The 25366-nt window shown below is 36.3% G+C and overlaps 2 protein-coding genes across 3 annotated transcripts; one reads left to right on the top strand and one right to left on the bottom strand.

Moving 5' to 3' along the window:
- Positions 1–6956: 6956 nt before the first annotated feature.
- Positions 6957–21340, top strand: trim55a (tripartite motif containing 55a). Of its 2 annotated transcripts, none has more exons than XR_015477682.1 (10): positions 6957–7279; positions 7690–7862; positions 10485–10662; positions 10747–10842; positions 11141–11286; positions 13273–13360; positions 13468–13490; positions 13574–13698; positions 17670–18143; positions 19685–21340. XR_015477682.1 is itself a non-coding variant. In NM_001002358.1 (10 exon segments), coding segments are annotated over 10 exon segments (1332 nt in total). In that variant the 5' UTR covers positions 6985–7114; the 3' UTR covers positions 21153–21340.
- A 449-nt stretch (positions 21341–21789) lies between these two features.
- On the bottom strand, positions 21790–23147 carry crha (corticotropin releasing hormone a). Its single transcript, NM_001443520.1, is given in 2 exon segments — positions 21790–22254; positions 23099–23147. A coding segment is annotated over 1 exon segment (399 nt). The 5' UTR covers positions 22237–22254; positions 23099–23147; the 3' UTR covers positions 21790–21837.
- Between the last annotated feature and the right edge of the window lie 2219 nt (positions 23148–25366).

Below are 25366 nucleotides of genomic sequence, written 5' to 3'. Positions count from 1 at the left end.
CAACAGCTTGCTTGAACAAACCCACTTGGACGTCCGAGCCACACACAGTCAGACACACACAGCCAGTCAACATGCTGCTGCAGCATTTATCAAATATTTATTGAAAATTTGTAGGCAGATATATTATGGCCTATGGAATGTTCTGGAATCAATCGTATTAACACAACAAGCAAATACACTAATAAGCAGGGCAAACAGTGGGACAAGGTGGAAATCAGGGGGTTTGCAAGACAAAATAATGACATTATAATCATAAGAGTTTATTAGTTTATAATACCTTTCATATCATGTTTTTACATCGAGTTCTATTGAGCACTTTTGTACACTGCATTGATCATGATAGTCATAGTGCTCATCATAAATGAGTTTCCCCTTTTAAAAATGAATATTTTAATACAAATTTTCAGTGAAAAAAACTGTTATATTAAGCAGTTATAGCCATTAAAAAAACATCTTTAGGAAAGATAATAGCCTATATTTAAATTCAAAAGAAATTATTTTCACTGTGGGGGTCACCACAGTGGAATGAACCGCCAACTTATCCAGCATTTGTTTTATTCAGCGGATGCCCTTCCAGCCACAGTCTAGTACTGGGAAACACGAACACGGAGAGAATATGGAAACTCCACACAGAAATGCCAACTGACCCAGCCGAGGCTTGAACCAGTGACCTTCCTGCTGCGAGGCTACAGCACCACCCACTGCATTCAAAAGAGTCAATAAAAAAAAAATTACAATCTACAAAATTTCAACCAAATTTGATATTGTTAGGTTTCTCTTGATTTTTCCTCGTTACAAAATTTTTATTTAATATTTCCCCCAATATATTAATTTAGGTGTACTAATCATTGAACTGTGATCTTAAGTCTTTTTAGTTATATTAGTTCCAGTATTGGCTTTGGTACTGACTAATCTAATGTATGCACAAATATGTCTTTGTGTGTTTGTAGGAAATTAAAGGGTTCACTCAAAAAGGAAAATTCTGCCATCTGCAGCAAACAAAATATCTTCTTTTGTGTTCAGAAGAAGGAAGAAACTCATAAAGCCACATGAGGGAAAATAAATGAGGTATTTACATTTAGGGTTAAGTAACCACAGAATGTAACCTATATGATGTCTTCATTTTCAAATTAGCCACCCCCAAATCCTAGTTCACCTCTGACAAGCAAACTGACTTTATTTGTTTATTTTTTAATTAAAACTCGCTATGAAAAAACAATTGCAGTTGCTTGTTTTGTTGCTGCACTGCAAAAAATGCTTTTCTTACTTAGATTTTTTGGGTTGTTTCTAGTCCAAATATCTAAAAGTTCTTAAATCAAGAAGCATTTTCTAGACAAGCAAAACATATTGTCTTGTTTTAAGAAATAATATGCCAAAATGAAGTGAGTTTTTCCTCAAATCAAGCTTAATAATCTGCCAATGGGGTGAGCAAAATAATCTTGTTTTACGATTTGTGATAAGATTATTTTGCTTACCCCACTGGCAGATTATTTAGCTTGATTTAAGGAAAAACTCACTTAATTTTATCATAAGTAAGAAAAGCATTTTTTGCAGAACACTAGTGTAACACTATAGGAGCAACATTTATAAACTGCAGCTATAGGGAGATTCGAAATGTAGTGTTGGGAATCCTCAGGGAGCAGTTTTACACTATACTCTTGGACAAAGCCTTGTGAAACATCTTTGTTCATGGAAAAGTCAACCATTGATAGGATTTACAAAGAGATGTTTGTACCGATTTCTGAGTGCTGATTAACAGTTCCGGTTCCGGTGTGCCACCCATTGTAGGGTCCACCCAGTTGGTCCAATGACGGTGTCCACTGGTGGATGAAGGTTCACTGCATGTTCGGTCTTTCCAGTGCACAATGTTGATCTATATTAAACTTAACTCATATCTGACTCCAATTTTAGTATGAGGTGGTTTAGAATATTAATATATTTATCCTCGTTTTATCTGACTCCAATTATAAAACATTGAGAAGGTTATTTTGTTTCCGTTCACATTAGTTTAGATTATGATTGAATATTCTCTTCGGTTCATCATTTTATGTTATTCTCGTTCATTGGGATTCCTATAACATCCTGAATCTTGTACCGGCCGAGTATACAATTTCTTAAGCACAAGCATGTCAGTCTTGGTCATTAAACAGTGGCGATTGACCGCTATACTAAAAAGGCAGAACCCTACTTACTCAGATTAGGATATTTTTTTTGCGGTCCCCATAGGTCTGCTACCTCCTAAATCAGACAGAGCTATTTAATCATATTACGATCATTACTATAGAATTAAGCAGACCAGTCGTACTTAAACTATTAGTAACTTTGAATAATCACTATACTATCTAAATAGTATTTTAAGTTTATTGGGTGAAGGACAATCCCCTTAGATATCCTTTTACAGTCTAAGTATACATGAATTAATGCCAATGTGTTAGTCGGAGCTCTAGAGACATCGTATAGCGTGCCGCAATGCTCCGTCTACCGTGTTCTAGTCCGCTACTAACCTGTGGTGTTATGAAATTACCACAATCTACTAGAGATAATAACACAAACTCTGTTTGAATGATTCAAAACATAACAATTTATTGGTCAGGTAAATGTATTATGCCAATTCAATCAGTCAATTCATAAATGATCAATACAACACATCAAATTATCAAAGACAAATCCAAGATGAAAAGATGCATACCTGACTTCAAAATATACATAACATGGAGCAAGCTCCATATTATGGGCTGATCTGGTTAGGCAGAATCGCCCTGAGCCTCTCAAACCTTACCTTAAATAATCCAAGAATCCCCTCAAGGAAAGGGGTGTGTACATAACAAAAGGCATTCACACTTAGTGCTGCCTGTGGAAAGTCACACCCTTCACAGTGGTTCAAAAGATGCCTGAAGTTATATATTTATTGTTTTGATTATGTCTATTTCTGAGAGAATGAGACCATTATACCAGTCGCACTGAGACATTTCAAATGATATCAAACATGATAGTTAAAGTCAGTTTGGTTAATTTAGAACATTCAAACATTGAAATGACCATATGTGTGAATTGGGGTGGTTGAAGCCGAGTTTCAGCAGACTCAGATGCAAATGCAGCAGGAGCCGGTTTTTCCCGCATTCCCACCTGCTGGGTTGTGGAGTCACCAGTCTCTGTTTTCAGCTCATGTTTTGAATTGTCAAAGATATCAAAATATTTGCAATATTTCAACTCTTACACCATGATATGAGTGCTTACTGGAACACAGGAATGCTTAAGGGCAGAGCTGGTTAATATGGATTATATATAATCTGAATTACGTAATCAATTCACAAAAAAATCAAATACTTGTAATTACTTGTACAAATACTTGTACTACTTTTTAAATTCCCATAATTAATACACGTTTACATTTTTGTGGACTATATCATATTATCATTAAGTCTTTTTGTGCTTTGTGTTTTTTATTTTTTCGGATAAACTTGCTGCTTACAAATGTTTGGGATTTTTTGTGATTCTTTGCTTTCGCAATGTTGCTAGTGCTTGATGCTTTTCACCTATACTGTTATATTTATGATGTGTGAATTATTTAATGTAGCATCGATACTGCTGTGACGTTCATGTTTTTTCTTGATATTGTTTTTGTAATGTTGATAAGGTTATCAATTTAAAATTCTAAATGTAATCCAAATGTAGATAGATTACACAACTGAATAATGTGTAATGTTAGAGATTATATTACTGACTACAAAATTTGTCATGTAATTTGTAACCAGTAATTACAGTTTATAAGTAAACTACTTATTTAGTCAATTAGTTGCTTAATCGCAGTTCCCTGTAAGTCCCTGGATAAAAATGATTGATTCCTCTTATTCAGAACAAAAATCTGCCTTCTCTCAGGCAGTGTGTAAATGTCAGCAGCGAGGCCTGCCGTTTCACATATAAAAGTCTCTCTGTTTGCCCGTGTTTCTTTTTTCAATGCTGCCAGTAAAAAGACATCAAACCGCCTTTCACTACCATTCCCAGTGCTGCTTCACACAGCACTCTGTCTGCTCTGTGATTTATTGAAAATACTAATTTAAAGACAGACTGTAGACTAGCAGTGTTTGAGAAATAAGTAGCAGCACCAAAAAATTAATCATAATATATATTGAAATATATGAAAATGTAATAAAACCATATATAAAGCATGCTTTTACACACACACACACACACACACACGTTTGTTTTGGTGAAAAGTGGGCGCATTACATAGGTTTCCATTCATTTTATCCTGTTATGTTGTATTGTTGCCCTTTCCCCACCCTACCCCTAAACCCAACTATTACAGGAGACTGTGTACGGCTTTACTCTCTGATTAAACTCATCCTGTGTGAAGCTTTTTGAGAAATGAGGACGTCAACTCATATTTCACCTCCTTTTTGTAATACCTGTGTCATACCCATGTCATTATACAGATTAGTGTTCTGATATGTCACAAAAACATGTACACACACACACACAAACACACACACACACACACACACACACACACACACACACACACATTTAGCTTTTTTTTGCCTTTATTAATCAGGGGTTGCCACAGCGCAATGAACCACCAACTTATCCAGCATATGTTTTACACAGCAGATGCCCTTCCAGCTCCAGCCAAAATTTTAGGAGGTTGAAAACAAGGACAACAATAAAAAGTTTGTGTATGTCAAAATGTGGTGTGAAATTATTGAACAGTCTAGAACAGATTCTCAAACAATGTCAGGATGACAACAGAAATGCCAACTGACCCAGTCTGGCTTAAATATTCTATAAAGGATGCAAAAAAAAGTCTATTAAAACAATAAAACATTAAAATAATCAGAGGGGAAGTCCCAAGATCTCTTCTTCACATATGGAGCAAAATCTGTGCCAATACTTTAGTAATAAAAACACTGTATCTATTATCTGATGTTAACCAATGGTGCTGCTGTTATTTCCACAGGAGATTAACACAAATTGACCCACAGCGCCAACTGCTACCTTGGTGTATGAAATGGCCCAAGTGCATTTGTGAGAATATCTACCCGACTGCATAGGAGAAAATCACCTCCATCTATTTGTGAGAAAGCTACCTGAACTGTATTTATCTATAAAACATTACTTTTATGTTACACAATAGATTTATTTGTTGACACCACATTTGCTTTTGCAAAGTGGGTCCTGTTTGTGAGTCAATGGATTCTTTGCAAAGCAGATTGCACACTGTACCTGCTGAAGATAATGTCAGCAACTAAGAGGCATTATAAATGTGGAGTTTTAGGATACACAAATGAACATTGTAGTCTCCATAGACTGCCTTCTCAGCTGCTTCTTTTGACATTTTCAGTTTTTTACAGAGATATCACTGATTTGTAGATTTTTTTCTTTACTTTATAAATAATTTAATCTTATTTTAAAAGTGGATCAAGACAGACTCACGTGGCCCATATGTAAATTTTTAACCTCGAGGCCAAATAATAAATTTGATATCTGGCCCAAGTCTTGTGAGCCACTTTAAAGTCGGTGTCACCTCTGCCAAGCCTGGGCCATTTTTGGCCCACATGCTGTCTGCCAGTGCCAGTCAAATGCCTACTGTCCCAGCTTTATGCCAAATCTGGGCCAGAATTATTTGCTACCTGTGTAGTCATTTCTCCCATAGGGAGCTGAATCGGAAGGTCTAAAACAATCGCAAATATGAGCGCACTTCCTCATTAAAGATAAGGGCTGTTTCTCAATTCCAAGAACGCAAAGAACGGACTTGCGTTTTTGTGGCGACCGGTCTTGCCAGGTGTCCTCGGAAGAACGAACTCAGGAGACCGCGAGGGCAGAGAATGCGTCCTTTGAGAAATGGGATGCTGCGTTCTTCCTGATGGTCATGTGACCTTCACGCGTTTTAAATGGAAATTATTTAAACATTACAGCACTCATACAACGATTTATTGTTTCCCCCCTCTTCAAAATTTATACATTGCATAAAAAGATTATAAATATACTCTGCACAATATAAATAAAACTAATTTTAATACGAATTTCAGCAAACAAAGAACCCTTAACGTGTTTATTCCTTTATTAAGATGTCCATGTTAATGTTTACTTTCACCGTTTCATTTAGGGAAACTCCTGAGGTAAATAAGTGATATCTCTGAGCTTTAATAATAAATCTAAATAAAATGCTGCGCTTCCCACCTCCATTCGCAATGACTTCTGGAACTTCCAGAGCGAGTTCGGTGCTCAAGTCTGCATTAGTGCGTCCTCAATATCAAGATCACATCCGGGAAGTTTCACGCGTCCTCCGTACTTGCGGTCTTGAGTATTGGAACTGAACTTAGGCAGCTGATGATGACGTTGCACGAGAACACGAGGACGCAAGACCGCTGAAGAACGCATATTGAGAAACAGCCAAGGTCAATACTGACATAGTTTGTAGCTCCGCCCTCTTTTCAAAAGAGCACAATCTCATTTGAATTTAAAGTGACAGTCATCAAAGCAGCACAACTTTGATCAAAGCCTATATGCAGTTTCAAAGAGTTATGAAAATTTTTGGTGATGTATTTTGAGCTGAAACCTCACACATACACACTCTAAGGACATCAGAAAACTATTTTACATCTTGTAAAAAGGAGCATAATAGGTCCCCTTTAAAACCCATTTTGAATAATTGGGTCAAGCTTGGCTTTTAACAGTGGCAGGTCAGTGATTGTACTTGACATTTACCAACACTGTTATATTGGAAAAAAAAAAGAAAAAAGAATCTGCCATTAAACTTATGAGAATAGGTGATTTGTCTGGATTACAGGAGAAGTGCAGTAATTTTTCACGCCTCTGTCTGTATCTCGGTTTGGCCGCTCAGTTGTGTTGGGGGCAGACAGACAGCTGTCCGGTCGCGCGCATCAGTGCAGCTTTCATATATGGTCACGTAATCATGGCAACCTTGACGTACTTTTTCTAAAAACAGACCGGACACTACACGAGTGCGTGGAGGAAGGTGACGACGCGTTTTACCGTTCATGTTGTATAAGTTCCACAGCACGGGAAACAGCATTTCTTTAATAAGAGAATAAAAACAATCAAGACCCAACACACGCAAAAGTGTGTTCAGCAAACGCGCGCGCCCCGGGTGATGAGCGTGACTTTGGATTACTGCCTCAGTAGATCGCGCGACACCATGGAAAGTTTGGAGAGGCAGCTCATTTGCCCCATTTGCCTTGAGATCTTCACCAAACCGGTGGTCATTTTACCGTGCCAGCACAACCTCTGCCGCAAATGTGCCAACGACATCTTTCAGGTATTATCTGTATAAATATAAAGTATAAATGAGAAGTTAACTAGGCCTATGTTTGAACAGAACTGTACCTATCACAACAACTTACTATTGAGGTTTGTATGACCAGATGATATGTAGCTGTTTTTAGTAGGTTAGTTCTCATGCAAGTTACCAGTTTAAAGTGGCTATAATGCTCTCTTACATATTCCAAAACTGCTGCAGTGATTTTAAACAGCACCCATATATTCATGAAAGCTTATTATAAGTTATACTTTTTTATTTAATTGGAACATTCAGTAGTTTGAAGCTGAGCTAGACAAAAATACACATAACCACACTTGTCATACTATCATTTTATTTTATCCTGATCATTAAATAATGTAAACTATATATTATAAATAAAATTATTTCTGTGTTTGTCTGTGTTTCAGGCCTCAAACCCCTACCTACCCACACGGGGAGGCTCTTCACTGGGCTCCGGCGGCCGGTTCCGCTGTCCCTCCTGCAGACATGAAGTAGTTCTGGACAGGCACGGGGTCTATGGCCTGCAGAGGAACCTGCTGGTGGAGAATATCATAGACATGTACAAACAGGAGTCCAGCAGGTACTGTTACTGTAACTGAAACTTACAGCTTCACATTCTTTTCTCTAATCATTCATGTTGATGTTTTTTGGAACCCAGGCTTTCTATTCTATTCTATTGTATTCTATTCTATTCTATTCTATTCTATTCTATTCTATTCTATTCTATTCTATTCTATTCTATTCCATTCTATTCTATTCTATTCCAGCACATGGTTAGTTTGTGTGTGCTAGACTATAAGTAGGTCAGTGTGACAGGAGCTATTTCAGACACACTTTCTGTGTTTATCAGTTGCCCCAACACACACACATTCATACCACTTTCTTTGCAGGAACCTGTTATACAATTTTGTTGTTTTCATACTGATCTTTCAGGTTTAAATCATTTCACATTGTTGTTTTATTGTGCTACTTTTATTAGGAGGGAAGTTTTCAAGGATTATTTCTAAAGGTTTGTTTGTCAATATTTAACTTACTTTGCTAATGTAACCTAACATGTAAAGAGAGACAATTTAACCACGGTGTGTACATTTTTAAAAGGTACACATAGATCACAGAGAGTACAAAAATATGTCAAAAAACACCATAAAGTATTATATTTTGATAATTATTACACTTCAGTGATGTAGATTTCTTTACCAGCATCATTCCTGGTGAGTTTGTTTAAATTGCATTAAGCCACTGTATTTTATATTTAATACACAATTTAATACATGTATATTTATTACAAGATTTTGGGTTATTACAGTCTTGAATGTCACTGATTTAAAAAAACTACTTTCTTTGTTTTTTTTTGTGGAATGTCACACAAAAATGACCTCAAAAAAAGGGTGTCATGGTGGCACAGTGGGTAGCACGATCATCTCCTTACAGCAAGAAGGTTGCTGGTTCGAGCCCCAACTAGTTCATTTGGCAATTCTGTCTGGAGTTTGCATGTTCTGCCCATGTTTGTGTTTGAGTTTCCTCCGGGTTCTCCAGTTTCCCCTACAGTCCAAAGACATTTGTTATAGGTGAATTGAATAAACTAAATTGGCTGTAGTGTATCTGTGTATCGGTGTTTTCCAGCGTTGGGTTGTGGCTGAAAGGGCATCCGCTGTGTAAAACATATGCTGGATAAATTGGCGGTTCATTCCGCTTTGGCGACCCCTGATTAATAAAGGCACTAAGCCGAAAAGAAAATGAATGGATGAATATTAACATTTATTAAACATATTAAGATTGCTCAGTATACAAAAAAATAATAATATCCATACCAACACATCCACATTATAATAATTACATCATTTTAATGAATTTCACCTGCAGTGCTCTAAAGCAGAAAATAGACAAAAGTGAGAATTTGCTTTACATGCCAAATCACATGCATCACAAATGATACATTTATTAAAGTAGTTAGTTTTTTTAATCATTGCCAAAAAAAGAAACTGTTAACAAAGACTTGTAACATTGCAGCTTTAATGTGTTTCAGCAGAAACATTATAGTTGGCTGAGATTGTATGGGGTGGGTAGTAATATCTTGCTTGTTTTTTGCCGAGCTATGTTCAAAAGTCTTATTCGCTGTGGAATCACAGTTTGGTTTGGAAATCTCTCTATTCAATTAAAAAAAAAGGTTCATATTCAAAAAACAGCCATGAAAATCATAGGAATAAAACAATATGAGCCTATACAGACTCAATATGAACTGGCCGTCATGAGAAAAAGACTGAGAATGCCAATGTGTAAAACCAATAGACCATTTTGAGGGGTGTAAACAAAAACAATGGTCCCAACGCATTTCCTGTTTTACATTTTTAACTCTTATCGCTTCAGAGAATCCAAAAAGAGCCACATATTGATAAATAATGTTATGACAGCTGTTTTAACGTTGAGATATGATTGAATTGCCTCTTGTTACAGTTGTGAAATAGTCTGATAACAAGCAGGAAACGTTCATGGGCCAATGACATCACCACTCTGAAATGGTTCATAGATTGAAGCTTTCCTTTGTTCCTACCTCGAAAAAACTGTTGAACTCCACCAAGAACAAAGCACCTGTAGTATTTTAGCACCTGACTGTGTTCTGTTCTTTATATATTTCATATTTATATATGGTTATAATTCGTAAAAGTGTATGTTCTTAATTGTTTTATTTGTTTTATTGTCTTGCTTAGAGCAACCTTGTAGCACTTTTTTTGCCCAAGACAAATTTTCTCTCCGGACATATAAAGTTTATCCTGTGCTATCCTATCCTATCCTATCCTATCCTATCCTATCCTATCCTATCCTATCCTATCCTATCCTATCCTATCCTATCCTATCCTGTCCTAGTTCTGACAGTCCTGAGTGGAACTTTTTTTTGTACATAGTGTAAAGCACAATTTTAAAATAAAATGAGAATGCACCTTATTTCATTAACAGCTAAGATGATCATGAAAAATATAGCAAAAATGAAAATGTCTTCTTTCCCAATGCTGGGTTGCAGCTGGAAGGGCATCTGCTGTGTAAAACATATGCTGGATAAGTTGGCGGTTCATTCCTCTGTGGCGGCCCCTAATGATGAATACAAGGACTAAGCTGAAGGAAAATGAATGAATGAATGAATGAAAAATATCTTCATAAGGATGCTCAAGGGTTTAGTCAGATCTGTCTGATTGTGTGTAAGCAGCAGTAAACCTGAGCCACAAGTGAAGGAAGAGGTGCTGATGTGCGAAGAGCATCAGGACGAGAGGATTAATATCTACTGCGTGACGTGCTCTGTTCCTACTTGTTCGCTATGCAAAGTGTTCGGGAGTCATCAGACCTGTGAGGTCGCTCCACTTAAATCTGTCTATGAGTCCCAGAAAGTAAGACGTTTACCCATCGTTCTGCTTCCTCTCTCTCCACTGCTGTCTTCATGATGACTGACCAGTTTATGTGTACATCTACAGACAGAGCTGTCCGATGGCGTTGGCCTGTTAGTTGGAAACAATGACAGAATTCAGGGAATTATCAGTCAGCTAGAGGAAACCTGCAGATCTGTGGAGGTCAGTGTGTTCTTTATTCTTTGTTTAAGAACAGGAACAATACTCAGTTTTTGTACCATAATGCACAACATAAACCTTTATGTAAAGTATTTAAAGTTTACCTTTAACTATTGAACTTTTTCAAGGTTAAAAGTTGTTGAAAGAAAGGTCAAGGTCCCATAATGCAATTCAAAAGCATTAATAAACGACAAAAAAGAACAAAAAAAAAAAAACATGAACCACAAAATACAGAACTGTTAATTAATAAAAATGAACTATTTTTATGTAGTGATGTCCGCGCATGTGTGTTTGTGTGCAGGAGAACGGTCGCAGGCAGAAGTCTCGTGTTTGCGAGTGGTTTGATCGCCTGTATGCTCTTCTGGAAGAACGCAGAGGAGATCTAACGCTGAAGATCACAGCAGAACAGCAGGAGAAGCTGGATTATATCAGTGGCCTACAGCGCAAGTACATGCAAATAAACACACTACACACAAAACAAAAAACAGTGTATAGTCTATATTCTCTATGCCAGGTGATAAATGAGCAAGAAAAACAGCATAAATACATATGGATTCGATGGATTTGCTCTTCAGTGTTTGGACTTTCAGCATTGAAAATTAAACCACCCTGAACTTAACTAAACTTCAACTCTGAAAACTGGACTGACACAGTTTCAATCTACTAAAACTTCTGTGTTTAGCTGCTTTGACACAATCTACATTGTAAAAGAGCTTCAGAAATAAAGATGAACTGAATATATATATATATATATATATATATATATATATATATATATATATATATATGTATTTAAGATTATATTTTATCTATCTATCTATCTATCTATCTGTCTGTCTGTCTGTCTGTCTGTCCGTCCGTCCGTCCGTCCGTCCGTCCGTCCGTCCGTCCGTCCGTCCGTCCGTCCGTCCGTCCGTCCGTCCGTCCGTCCGTCCGTCCGTCCGTCCGTCTGTTTCCACAAAGTATTAAGCAGCAGTATTAATAACAATTGAACACAGTTTCATAATCAGCATATTAGCATGATTTCTGAAAGATCACAAAAGACTGAAAACTGGAATATGATGCAAAAAAAATCATCATTTCATCCAGGAAGAAATAACATAAAATACATATCAGTACCCATCTAAATCTTCTTAACAGTAATACAAATAGGTGACACATGTTCATCAAATCTACAGTTGAAGGGAACTTGGTGGAATTTGTATAAGTGCTGTTTAACAGAGTTTTTTTTTTCAGTAACTATTGTCTTTGCTGTTATTTTAGGGCATATTTTATAAGTGATTTTGCAAGATACCAGTATTCTGTTTAATGTGCATTTTGGCTAATTAGGCAAGTCATTGGACAACAGTTTTAATTTCTAGACAAAAATCCCAACGGGCTGTAAGGCTATAAGCTTACACTGCTATTCTGAACCAATAGTCGGAAACAGAAAGGATGGCGTGTTTAAATCCATTATTTATTTGACTCCATTATAATGAATCTGACTCCATTAAAGTTGTTATCATCGTTGATAAAGCGAAAGACTCTCTACGTCTTAAAGCAGGGAAAGTTGTTAATTAAGTTACATGTTTAAATATACAGACAGTAGAATGAAACAAACTAGCATACTGTATAAAGAAATTAGCTGTAACTTATGCACTGCTGAGCAACAAAGACAGTGAAACTGCCTTTGTTAGCATATGAGGCTACGCACCGGTGTGCGGGAGATGCAGAGTAAAAGACATTCTCCCATATCAACAGTTACCTTTCCTTCTTATACCCTGAGCAAACCATTGTCAAACATGAGTGAAAACCAACCCCCAAAACCAGCTAAACATGAGAGCAAAGTTGAAGAGATAAAGTGGGGGAGAAGAACATTAACATACTCTCCTCAGGCCATGACCCAACAATAGTAAATATATTGTAGATTGAAATACAATCAATCAATGTCTCTGTTGATTTCATCACAACACTGAAGTCATAAACTGTCAAATGACACCAAACATGACAAAGTTATATGAAGGAAGAACACGAGCAGATGAATTGTGTATGGTGAAAAGCACATGGTTACTGTAAGCAAATGGCAGAGATGTGTATTGGAGCTGAGAGGAACTCTGCCTAACCAGGAGGACCCATCCCATGCTTGGAATGTCTCAGTAGTCCTTCATTAGCATAGAAAGAAATTTTCTCAGCTTACAGGGCTAATAATATCGACCTTAAAATAATGATAACTAAAATAATAAAAGTTTTTATTCCAGTAAAATTCAAATAAATAAGACTTTTTCCTGAAGATTAAATATAATAGAAAATATTGTGGGTGTCCTTGCTCCGTAAAACATCACTTGGGAAATAATTGAGAAATAATTCAAATGTCATGTTATTTTTTAACACTTTTCTCTACTACTAAGTATCTTTACGTTTTCATAATGTATAATACTATTATCATCTGTGCAGGTACAGAGAGCATCTGGATAACTCAGCTAAACTAGTGGAGACAGGAATTCAGACAATGGAGGAATCTGAAATGGCTATCTTCCTGCAGGTCTGTGAAGTTCTTCATTGTGATCTTGCATGCTTTTTTTTTAAAGGAATTAAATATGCAACCAAGTTTTTCTAGTGAAATTTCTTATCAATATGTCTCTCTTACAGAACACGAAGCCTCTGCTACAACAGTAAGAACCAGATATTTATCTTTATTCTGCATCTAAACTCTTTTATTTAGTCAACTTATTCATTCTCGTCTCTTTAACCTCAGGATTGCAGAAAGCCGGAATGTGTCTCACTTAGAGAAGGTTGAGCGTGGATATGAAAACATGGATCATTTCTCTGCAAACTTCCAGTCGGAGCGAAGAGCAATCCTCAGTATAGACTTTATCAAGGGTAAACCAACTCTAATCCTTTCAGTTTAATTTTAGTCTGTCCCTTTATTGACCTTATTCTTATATGTTAAAGCAAGCACAGCCATCGGAACCTAATTGGCCTAAAAGACTTCTGTTCTCATTCACTTAAACTTAAAGAACAAGCTTGTTATGCTGACTGATTTTACAAACTGTTATTTTTATATATTTAGTCATAAGCACACTTGTTTGTAGAGAAAGTAGTTTGACCGTTTGTTATTCCAAGCCATTTTTCTTAGGGTTGCACATCATTGCAACATAGACTTATTCTAAAACGTAACCCTATATACATTTCTGGAGATTACAAATAATGTAGCCAGAGGAATGTATGGCTGCATTTCATCTTTAAAACTAGAACCTTAAGTTCGTTGACGAACTTTGATGTTGGCTTGAGAAAGCCAATGTGACTGCGCTAGGACTGGGAAAGGTCCTAAGTGGTTGCTAGGCAGTTCCTAAAATGTTTATGGCATTGCTAGGTGGTTGCTAAGCAGTTGCCATATAGCAACACTCGTGTACATGTTTGATCAAATGCTAATACTTAGTAGACATTTCTAGCATTTGTTATTGCACGTAGATAATCATTAACTAATTGCTAGTAGCACTGGACTTATCATTATATTTTTGATAAAAATATAATGCTTAATAAGTGTGAAAGTGATGCATGCAAAAATGGCTCAAAAAATGGCTCCCCACATTAGTAAAAAAAGACTTTATATAAAAATACCTTGCCATATTAATTAAAAAAATAATGAAGTTTAAGTCATGGAGTTTTAGCCTTGCCATATTTTGAGAAAAAAAAATGCTTAAAAATTATTTATTGGAATACTATAGGTCTGATAAACCTGATAAAAAAGATATAGCAACAAAATCGAATGTATAAAACAGCTTTTGGACAAGTTTGGGGCATGTATAATTTTTTTATATGCCCGGATTATTAAAATGTTATATTTAACATTTTTTTTATTCAAAAACAGTTGGTCTGATTGGCATGAGGAGATAAGCAACAATCTTAAATGCAGAAGGCAGGTTTTGTAACATGAACGACCTAGGAGGAGATACGTTTGGTTTCGAGGACAGAGTAGTATAACAGTATGTTGACTTTCTCGAGCCAACATAATGAGCGATACAGGGCAGTATAAAGTAGTTCCTTTTCGCGCTTACCAGCTGGCTGCATTCCTCCATATGGACAGCTTTTCCACTGTTACCAGTTTGTGCGTAGCTCTACAGATTCGTCAGGGGACTTGAAAGGCATAGCAGAGTTTCTCGGTTTGAGTAGGGTGAAGAACGGTTCCAGAAAGTGGGTAAGAAAAAAAATAAAAATAAAAATAAAATAAAGTAAACAAAGTAAATAACAGTGAGAATGTGGTCAATCAGTGCTTTTTAAAACACTATCGGTTGGGTTTAGAAAAAGGGGAGAGTGGGGTCATTGGTCGGTCAGTCAGTCAGTCAGTCAGTCAACAATGGCCTATGGTGGATTTACACAAAAACAGCAGGTGCGTATGGCACTCGCACGAGAAATTTGAGATCCCATAAACCATACACAGCGGCCTTTTGTAGATTTGCGAAAGCAAAAACTACAAAAAAACGTAGCTCCTGGGACGTATTTGGCGCTCTCTAGAAATGTATATAGGGGTACGTAATCAGAATGAGCCTGGGTTGACATTGTTTCAATATCGATATCACAGTGTGATCTTTCTCAATAGTCATATTGCAAAATCTGGATTATAATTCAACATTTGCATGGGTTTTGGAGGTATGTGAATGAATGAGGATTTTAAAAAGAATTCAGGCCTGAAAAATTGTACATTTGTAACTTTAATAGCTATTAATTTTATTGAATTACTTATAAAACAAAGACTGTGGAGCAGGACCGGCCCGTGGCATAGGCAGTATAGGCAAATGGTAAGGGCGCTGTACATCCCGGGGGGGCGCCAGAAATGAGTGGGGTTAAGTTGGTTTTGTTTTCAATATTCCTGACACACATTCAGTGATAGATGGCAATAACTTAAAAACCTCTTACCCTAAAAAGATCTAAAGTGTGTTTCCTACAAAAAGACAAAGCTGGTTATGTTTCACAGCTGTCTTTTTCTTTTTTTTTTCGCTCGATATTACGAGCACTGCTCCGTTTAGCTTGGGATATGCGTTTAGCCGGGAGAGCTGAGCTCGCGTGGAGTGGAGCTCTCCGTAAGGGACTGTCAAAAAAGTGCTTATTTTTTTCGTTTTTTTTTTTTTTTTTGCATTATCCTGCGTGTTTTATTTTAAACACAACTAATTTTCTCTTAAATGAGCACAACAGTTACTAAAGTAGTCGAATGCTTCATTCATTCATTCATTATAGGTCTGTGCATTCTTACATGAACACCTCTGTTATCAAACAAAACACAATGAGAGATTCATTTGCTGCTCTTCACTAAATAACTATAGTAACTTTAATCAATATGCAAATACAATTAAAAGTTAAATAGATTTTATAGCTTTATTTAATTTTTGTATAGGCAATTGATTTTAATAGGTTAAACCTTTTATTTTATTGTCAATATTTTCTATTGTTTGCTATTTATTCTATCATTTGAAGCTATTTGTTGTCCCATATTTTAACATCCCAACGTTGATAGATATGACAACATTGCTAATCATTAAATAGCTATAGTGCTATCTGTTAGTTTTAACGTCAGCTAATGTTATGGAAGGGCATAGATGTTTTGGAAAATAGTACTATTAACGTAGCTACCCCATCATTCCTTCCTCAAGCTAATGTGTAAATGTTAGATCTATTCAGCAATAACGTTAATTACATTGGCATATTTATCTGACATTTTCCCAGCTTGTAGTAGTCGATCAAAAAGCTGTTTAGTTTTTTATGACTTTACACTAGCAGTGGAATTTACTGCGATGTGACGGGGCACCACCTGAAATCTTGCCTAGGGCGCCAAATTGGTTAGGGCCAGGCCTGCTGTGGAGTACTATTTGACATTTGATTGTTCACTGCATACCTGAATACTGTTAGACTCTACAGTAAACAATCTACAAGCATAGATACAAACATACTCTAACAGTTAGAGTATGTATGTATCAATGCTTGTAGATTATTTAATTTTATGTATATGCACTCACCTACAGAACTATACCAATCAATTTAAAATTATAAATTCTTTCTGATTAGAGATTGTCAAGTCATCTGGTGAAATTAAAAAACAAAATATCGCAATGTCAGATTTTTCCAATATCAGGCATCCCCATTGACATATAAATTCTAAAAAATGATATTAAGTTCTGAAAAAATAAATAAGTTCTAAAAGAATCTGTTAAATAAAACAACATAGGCTCATTCTGAAAACGTAGCCCTATATACATTTCTGGAGATTGTGAATTATGTATCCAGAAGTACGTATGGCTGCATTTTGTCTTTAAAACGAACGCTATGGGGCAGTATGACGCTGCTCCTTTTCACACTTACCAAGTGACTGCTTACCACCATATGGATGGGTTTCCTGCTGTTACCAGTTTGTCCATTAGCTCAAAAAAACTAAATCCAGAAAATAAAACCAACAAATAAGTAACAGGGTGAGAATGTGGTAAAATCTTGCTGTGTTGTAAAAATCCTGCGAAAAATTTGTTTCTTTTTTTGGAGTGCTTTTCAAGACACTGTTGGTTGGGTTTAGGGAAATGGGTGGGTGGGGGCATCGGGCAGTTGGTCGGTCAGTCAGGCAGTCAGTCAATCAGTCAGTTAACAGCGGCCTTTGGTAGATTTACGCGAGAACAGCAGGCGCAAATGGCACTAGCAAGAGAAATTTGAGATCTCAAAAACCACACACAGCGGCCTCTAGTGGATTTGTGAAAACAAAAACTTAGCTTCTGGGGCAGATTTTGCGCTCTACAGAAATGTAAATAGGAGTACGTTATCTGAATGAGCCTGAATTGGATTAAAAGGTGAATAACCATAGGTTATTACAGATGGGGACGACAATGATGAGGATGAGGATGATGATGAAGAAATAACCGTAAATCCTGAGGCATCTTCAGGAGCCGCACCTGCCCCAGTTCAGCAGAGACAAACCCCCGTGCCAAATCCTTCACCAATGGCAGCTGACTCTGTCCAAATGTCATTAAAGCCCAGCCAATCAGCAAACACAAATCCGACAGAGAACACGCCCATAGTTACACCCACTCCAGACTCCACTCACATCCCTTCCGCAGATGCACAAGCACAGGTAAGAGCTTTGATCTTTCAAATTGTGATCCATATTAGCGATGTCCTGGAATCATTATCGTTTAATAGTATTTTTAAGGATTTTGCAGGGAAGTATATTGAAAGGCACAGCTGATCTGAGGACATTAATCATCATAAAGCAGAGGGTCAGTTTTAATTAGCAAATTTAATTATTCATTCTTTTTTCCTTCGGCTTAGTCCCTTATTTATCAGGGGTCGCCACAGCGGAATGAACCACCAACTATTCCAGCATATGTTTTGCACAGTGGATACCCTTCCAGCTCCAACCAAGTATTAGGAAACATCCATACACTCTCAGATTCACACACACATAGTCATACACCACAGCCAATTCAGTTTATTTAATTTACTTATAGCACATCTTTGGACTGTGGGGGAAACAGGATCACCTAGAGGAACCCTACACGAACACGTGGAGAACATGCAGACTCCACACAGAAATGCCACCTGGCCCAGCCGGGACTCAAAACAGTGACTTTCTTGCTGTGAGGCTGACCACTGAGCCACCGTGCCGCCCTATAATTAAAACAGTGTAGCAAATAGTTCAAATGTGGATTGAATGCCATAGACATGAATGTAAATGCTATAAATTTGTGAAATGCAAAAGCGAATGAACGGTTTTGTTTACGAACACCGCATCAAATTTCTTTCTGTGATTTTCTTCACAGCACTGAGCTACAAGCCAGACGGAGTCTGCGGACATTTTTTGCTATTTCTGCGCAGAAGTTTGGTCAAATTTATGCGGAATGATTTTGAGAGTATTATAACTAAAACCTTAAAACATGAACAAAAAAGTAATACCTTTTTAACTTGTATTTAATGTTTACAATGCAAATCCAATCAGATCCACTTTATTTGGTAAACAAAGCAAGTCTTTCATATAATCGTTCTGATCAGCTTTGTTGTCGCGCACGTACTGTAAAGCGGGGAGGGGGGTTGAGCGCGCGTACTCAAGAGCGGTGTTGTCGCACGACTACTGAATGGCGGGACGGAGGGTGTGTCGCGTCGCGGGGGCACTTTTGATCATTTTGGAAGGGCACTTTATATCCAAGACTAAAAAGGGCATGTGCACTGCACAGGTTGAGCCCTATGTGTGCACATGCCTGATCTCTACTAAAAGACAGAAACAAATTACTTTACAAACTGTATTGTAAAGCATGAACATTTTATATTAGTTAATAATATTACATTATTATTATTATTACCATATTACTAAAATTCATTTAAAAACTGAATAAATATGAATTTAAACACATTTACACAGAGAATTAAATAGAATCAATGATGGGCTACAAATCTGCAGAATTCTGTGCGCGCAGATTCCGTGTGGGCCTGGCTATAACCAATAACAACATGTTACTGTTATGCAGTAGCCAATCTGAGGCATTTAGATTAGTCAACAAAATGTAAATGATCAATTTGAACTCTTCAGTGGTTATTACTGGAGTTTTATGAAGCATGTTTTGTCTTTGTAGCCAGATTATGACATACTTTTCCTCTAAACACAAATAAATGAATTCAGTTAACTGACATTAGGAATCATTGTTATCATTGCTGTGAATTATTAGCTAATGTTAGTTTATGTGTTTACTAACATGAACAAATAATGAACAATACATTTATTGCAGTATTAATTTATCGTTGATAATGTTGAATAATGAAAATAACGTCATTCATTGTTAGTTCTTGTTAACTGAGTGAATTAACTAATGTTGTCAACTTTGCTGCTATGCATTAGTAAATGTTGAACTTTAATTAATAAATGCTGTAAAAGTATTGTACAGGAAGACACAGTGGCTCAGTGGTTAGCACTGTCGCCTCACAGCAAGAAGTTTGCTGGTTTGGAGTTTGCATGTTCTCCCTGCGTTCCTGTGGGTTTCCTCCGGGTGCTCTGATTTCCGTCACAGACCAAAGATATGCGGTACAGGTAATTGGGTAAGCTAAATTGTCCTTAGTGTATGACTCTGAGTGAATGTGTATGGATGTTTTCCAGAGATGGGTTGCAGCTGGAAGGGCATCCGCTGCTTAAAAAACATGCTGGATTAGTTGGTGATTCATTCCGCTGTGGTGACCCCAGATGAATAAAGGGACTAAGCCAAAAAGAAAATGAATGAATGAATGAAGCATTGTACATTCTTAGTTCTTTTCAGCAAATACATTAACTAACAATACTTAATGAAACCTGATTGTAAAGCGTGACTATTGTCAACATAATTATACCAAAAAACACAAAAGTCATTATTATCAATTACTGCAGACCAACCCTGTTGTGAGATACAGGTTTTTACATATAATTTACATAAAATTGAAAAAGTTTGTTGTTGTTGTTGTTGTTTCTGATATTCTAATTGTTTGAAGAAATTGATGCTGCAATTACAAAATAATTATAAAAGCAGTTCTAAAGGGGAAACATATCACCATTTCTGACCTTGACAGTAAAATACTGACTCTTTTCTAGGTTTTGGAAAAGTGAAATGATCCTTTTTGTAAAATAAAGTGTACCAAACATAAGATTAATAAGTATTAATAATTTTGTGCTGCTTAAGATTTATTAGCCAAGAAAGCTACAGCACATCCTTAAAACCTTATTATTGACCAATAGTAATTAATGTTTCAACATTACAGACCTTTAGATCATTTGTATAGTCATTTATTTACAGTTTGACTTGAAATTGAGATAAAAATGACTTCCCTGTGCTTTTTCTTCTATAAAAATTAAATATTTTGAACTTGAATTAAATAACATTGTCACTAAAATCATTGTCATGTGTGCTTTGTTAAATTCAGAATCATAAAGAACACGATTATGGCAATGAATAACACACGTATCAATACAAGCACTGTCCATCATTAGAAGTGGAGTTAAACATGAGAAACAGGCTGGTTGTCAGAAAGCTTGAGATTTTATCCAAAAGAGCTGGCGATGAAACCAAAATTGTATTTCTGGAATTGTGACAATTACAAAACACCCATTTGCTAAATTTTCTCTGTTTAGTAGTAATTCATGTGACCACATTATAAATTCTGTAAATATTTCTGATCAGATCTTTAGCTCTGTCTGTCCTTCTTACTGTCTGTTTATCAATCCATTCATCTCATTTTCTCCTTCTTTTGCATTCATTCAGGTAACATCCGGTCCCGGCCAGACATCTGATGATGGACAACGCCACGTTTTCTCTTTCTCTTGGTTAAATATGCCAAAGTAACCCAAGACTAAACCTGATAAACCTGCAACACTACAGTTAACCTTCCAGAAAAGCCTGATGTACATCAAAATGAATATTGTATTTCTTTTCCAACAATAATTATACATTAAATAGCTAGATAAGAATAAAAAAAACATTTCTTTCTGAAGTAGAGGACTAAAGTGCAAAATAAATGATGAATAAGTGAAGCCTACATCTGGTCTTTTTATACTATATAATATGTCCATATTGAGTACATGCTGTTTCCTATTAAAACAGAGAGGATGGAAAAGCATAAAAGGATAAAAAGATAGTAAACACAAAGTATTTATAAACCAGAAATCCCTAAACATACTGCATTAGAAACTGTCACAGAAAAAGTTAAATATTACAGTCTTAGCAATGCATTACTTTTTAAGGAATACTTTAAAAAAGGTGGGTTATTTTAACCCAATTCTGGGCGTAATACAGACCAAACCAACTGATGTGTTCATTTTTTAAATATAGGATCAAATTTAGGCCTATTTAACCCAATGTTTGGGTTTGTCCATATTTCACTCAGTTTGGGTTTAAATAACCCAGCATTTCTTAGAGTGAATGTAATGTGAAGTAGCCTATGTTTTTTAAAGTGTAGACTTAAAGTGGTAATACTTATTTCTTTTTTACACTGAACGCTGACACAACTATTTTGTGAGTTATTAATGCTTCATTTTCCTAAATCGTCCATGATCTTGCGGTTGTGGGTTACGCGCTGGGTCATTTTCTCGGCTCTCGCCATCTGCAGCACCTCACGCAGCAGGTGAAACGTCAGATCAAGCGAGATCGGCGGATCCTCCGATCGACGCTCGCGGTCCTCTGGGCTGCTCAGGATCCCGTTACCGACACCACCGATCTGACCTCCAGACAGCCGCTGTGTGAGTTGCAGCTGAATGCGCGACGGAGCTTTCCGGTCGAGCGCGCTCGGGCTGTTGTCCAGGCGTATCCGGTACTCCTCCCCTACGCGCATCAGGACCGGCAGCGGCGCGTCCGTGTGTCCAGGAGCGCAGTCAGAGCTCCAGACGGAGAGTCCGAGGGACACCGCAACGACAACCACGTGCAGATTCATAGGGGAATTCACGGTAATCTGGAAGTATATGGGTTATTAAAAATTACTTTGCATGATTTTTAAATGAATGACAAAATGTTTTTCATTTTAAAAATACCGTGTATTTCTAAATAGGCTATATAATTTAAAACACTTTACTTTTAAAGGTGCACATTAGCCATTGCATTATAAATTTTATAACCATTTGGTTTCCAAAAGGCTTATACTATACAAGTGCTTGGATTTAATAATGCATTTCCATATTACAAATTAGTGAAATATACAATATCTAAATATATGAGCACATGTTCAGAAGGTTCAAAAATACATTTTAAATACAAAAAGTAATGACCATATCTTATTTATTTCAGTCTTTTTAAATAGTTTATTTGTTTATTCAATTCTTGATTAAAAAATACACATAAATAATCATATCTCCAAAAAATCTGAGGGTGCATTCTCTGCTTCTAAATCCTGGTCCGTGAATCAGATGCCTAGTGGTTTAAAGTTTGAGGTAAATAACACTCTCTGTTTCAGTCTAAAGAGGAACATTGTAACAAGTGCTACAATCTTCTCCAGGATAAATCACATTTTGAGCATCAGTGGAAGCAAGAATCTCTGAAATTTTATGCAATGTAAAACTGTTACAATTAAGCCAGGGATCCGGTTTAATGCTATTTAATGAATGATGTGTACTTTCGCAATGTTCATGCAAGCCTTCTACTTTCTAAACTATAGCCTTATTTAAACAAACAAAAACAACTGCGCTTATTCGATTTCATTAGGCTATTTGAAAACAATTATTAAATGAAAAACATTATGCTCATAAAATAAAGTTAACTTTTGTGTCATCTATAATAGCATGTTCTGAGTTGATGCTCACCTCAGTCGGTGTCCTCCAGAAACCAATTGTCGGTGAGAGTCTGCTGTCTGGGAGCGAGCATCGCTGGGCTTTTATTTATATGAGCACCTTATTTCTCAGATGACAGAAACAGCACAATGAGTCACTGAATTATTGGCTGCGGTTCGACTAAATCTAAAATGAAAATGCTCTTGCATTCCGTCGTGTGTTTAGTTTCACGCTGTAGATTGAATCGAGAGCCTGTCTCCTCTGAATTAACAGAGACTTTCTTAATTCGTGTTAATGAATCTGACTCAGTCTCCGGTAATTGAGGGACTCTGCTGATGACGCACTGACGCGCCTAGGAACGGCAGCGCATCTCCACCTGTTTGGATCATTTGGCACCGATGCCCGCAAGATCTGATGAGACACCTGTAAACATCCAGGGTACGGGGTCAAAGGGCATCCACCGTGGGATCAGCATGTTTACATAAAATATTGACCGGTGGATATGCAGGATTATTCTTTAATTTATTTTCTTAAGAGTGGGAATGATGGCGCACAAACACAAATGCGCAGGCAACTCTCTCGCTATAAGTTTTTTTTTTCTTATTTTTACTGAGTCAGCGGATATTTTTATGCAAGTAATGTAGGCCTGGTCATGTTTCACAATTAACAGGGAACGTTCTTTGAACTTTGGGCAAACAGTAATGCACAAACGTTGTAACGAAACGTCCCTAACCTCCTTAATAAAAAAGATATCGTTATATATAAATATAAAATATTTATATGGTGTATTTGGGTAATCTGACTGGGGCATTGAGTAATTTGGACACCTATGCTTCAGTGTGTTTATTTCTGTTCTACCAAAATTCAGTCGACATGACTTTTATTATAAATTTAGCTAGGACTTTATGAGTGAAATCACATTGGGGGGTTCCACAGAGGGGGCCAGGGCACTTGCTCTCATCAACATTGGATGACAAGGTCAGTGATTCTGACTAGATTAAAAATAAGGAAATTAACCTTTCATGATTAACACAATGTTCCCAATTGTTGTTAAATTATGTTATATTTTGTGTTAAAGTGTTGAAAATATTTTTTTTCGATTTATTTTCTTTCTAGCATTTTTTGTTGTCCCACATTTGATTGATAATGTGGGACAGCATGGTTTGGGTCATCTGGGACATCTGGGACGAGTTATTAAGTCAGACTTCCAAGTTATGAAGTCAGAATTCTGAGTTATAAAGTCAGAATTTCCAGTTATTAAGTCAGAATTCCGAGTTATAAAGTCATAATTCTGAGTTAAAAAGACAGAATTCTGAGTTATTAAGTCAGAATTCCGAGTTATAGTTGGAATTCTGAGTTAATGAGGCAGAATTTCGAGTAATGAAGTCAGAATTCCAAGTTATAAAGTCAGAATTTCCAGTTATTAAGTCAGAAATCCAAGTTATAAAGTCAATTCTCAGTTAAAAAGTCAGAATTCTGAGTTATAAAGTCATAGTTCTGAGTTATTAATCCAGAATTCCGAGTTATAGTCGGAATTTTGAGTTAATAAGGCAGAATTTCCAAAATGAAGTCAGAATTCCCAGTTATTAAGTCAGAATTTCGATTAATAAAGTCAGAATTCACATTTAATGAATCAGAATTCCTAGTTATAGTCAGAATTCCCAGTTATTAAGTCAGAATTCAGTTAAAGAGTTAGAACTCTGAGATATAAAGTCAAAATTCTGAGTTATACAGCCAAAATACCGGGTTATTAAGTCAGAATTCTGAGTTATAAAGTCAGAATTTCCAGTTATTAAGTCAGAATTCTGAGTTATAAAGTCATAATTCTGAGTTAAAAAGACAGAATTCTGAGTTATAAAGTCATAATTCTGAGTTATAAAGTCAGAATTCCCTGTTATTAATTCAGAGTTAAAGAGTTAGAATTCCAAGTTAGAAAGTCAAAATTCTGAGTTAAAAAGTCAGAATTTCAAGGTATTAAGTGATAATTCTGAGTTATAGTAAGATTTCTGAGTTATATAGTCAGAATTCCGAGTTAAGTCAGTATTGTGAGTTATAAAGTCAGAATTCCCAGTTATTAATTTAGAATTGCCAGTTATTAAATCAGAATTTTCGAGTTATTAAGTTAGAATTCTGAGTTATAAATTCAGAATAACTCATAATAAATTAATGACTTAATGACTCGCAATTCTGACTTAATAACTTGCGATTCTGACTTTATAACTCAGATATCTGACTTTATTACTTGCCATTCTGACTTTACAACTCACAATTCTCACTTAATAACTCACAATTCTGACTTAA

Source organism: Danio rerio, chromosome 2 (assembly GCF_052040795.2).
Source record: "Danio rerio strain M-AB ecotype USA chromosome 2, GRCz13ab, whole genome shotgun sequence".
NCBI lineage: Eukaryota > Metazoa > Chordata > Actinopteri > Cypriniformes > Danionidae > Danio > Danio rerio.
The sequence above is the reverse complement of the archived record's forward strand: the minus strand, read 5'-3'. Positions and strand labels throughout refer to the sequence as shown.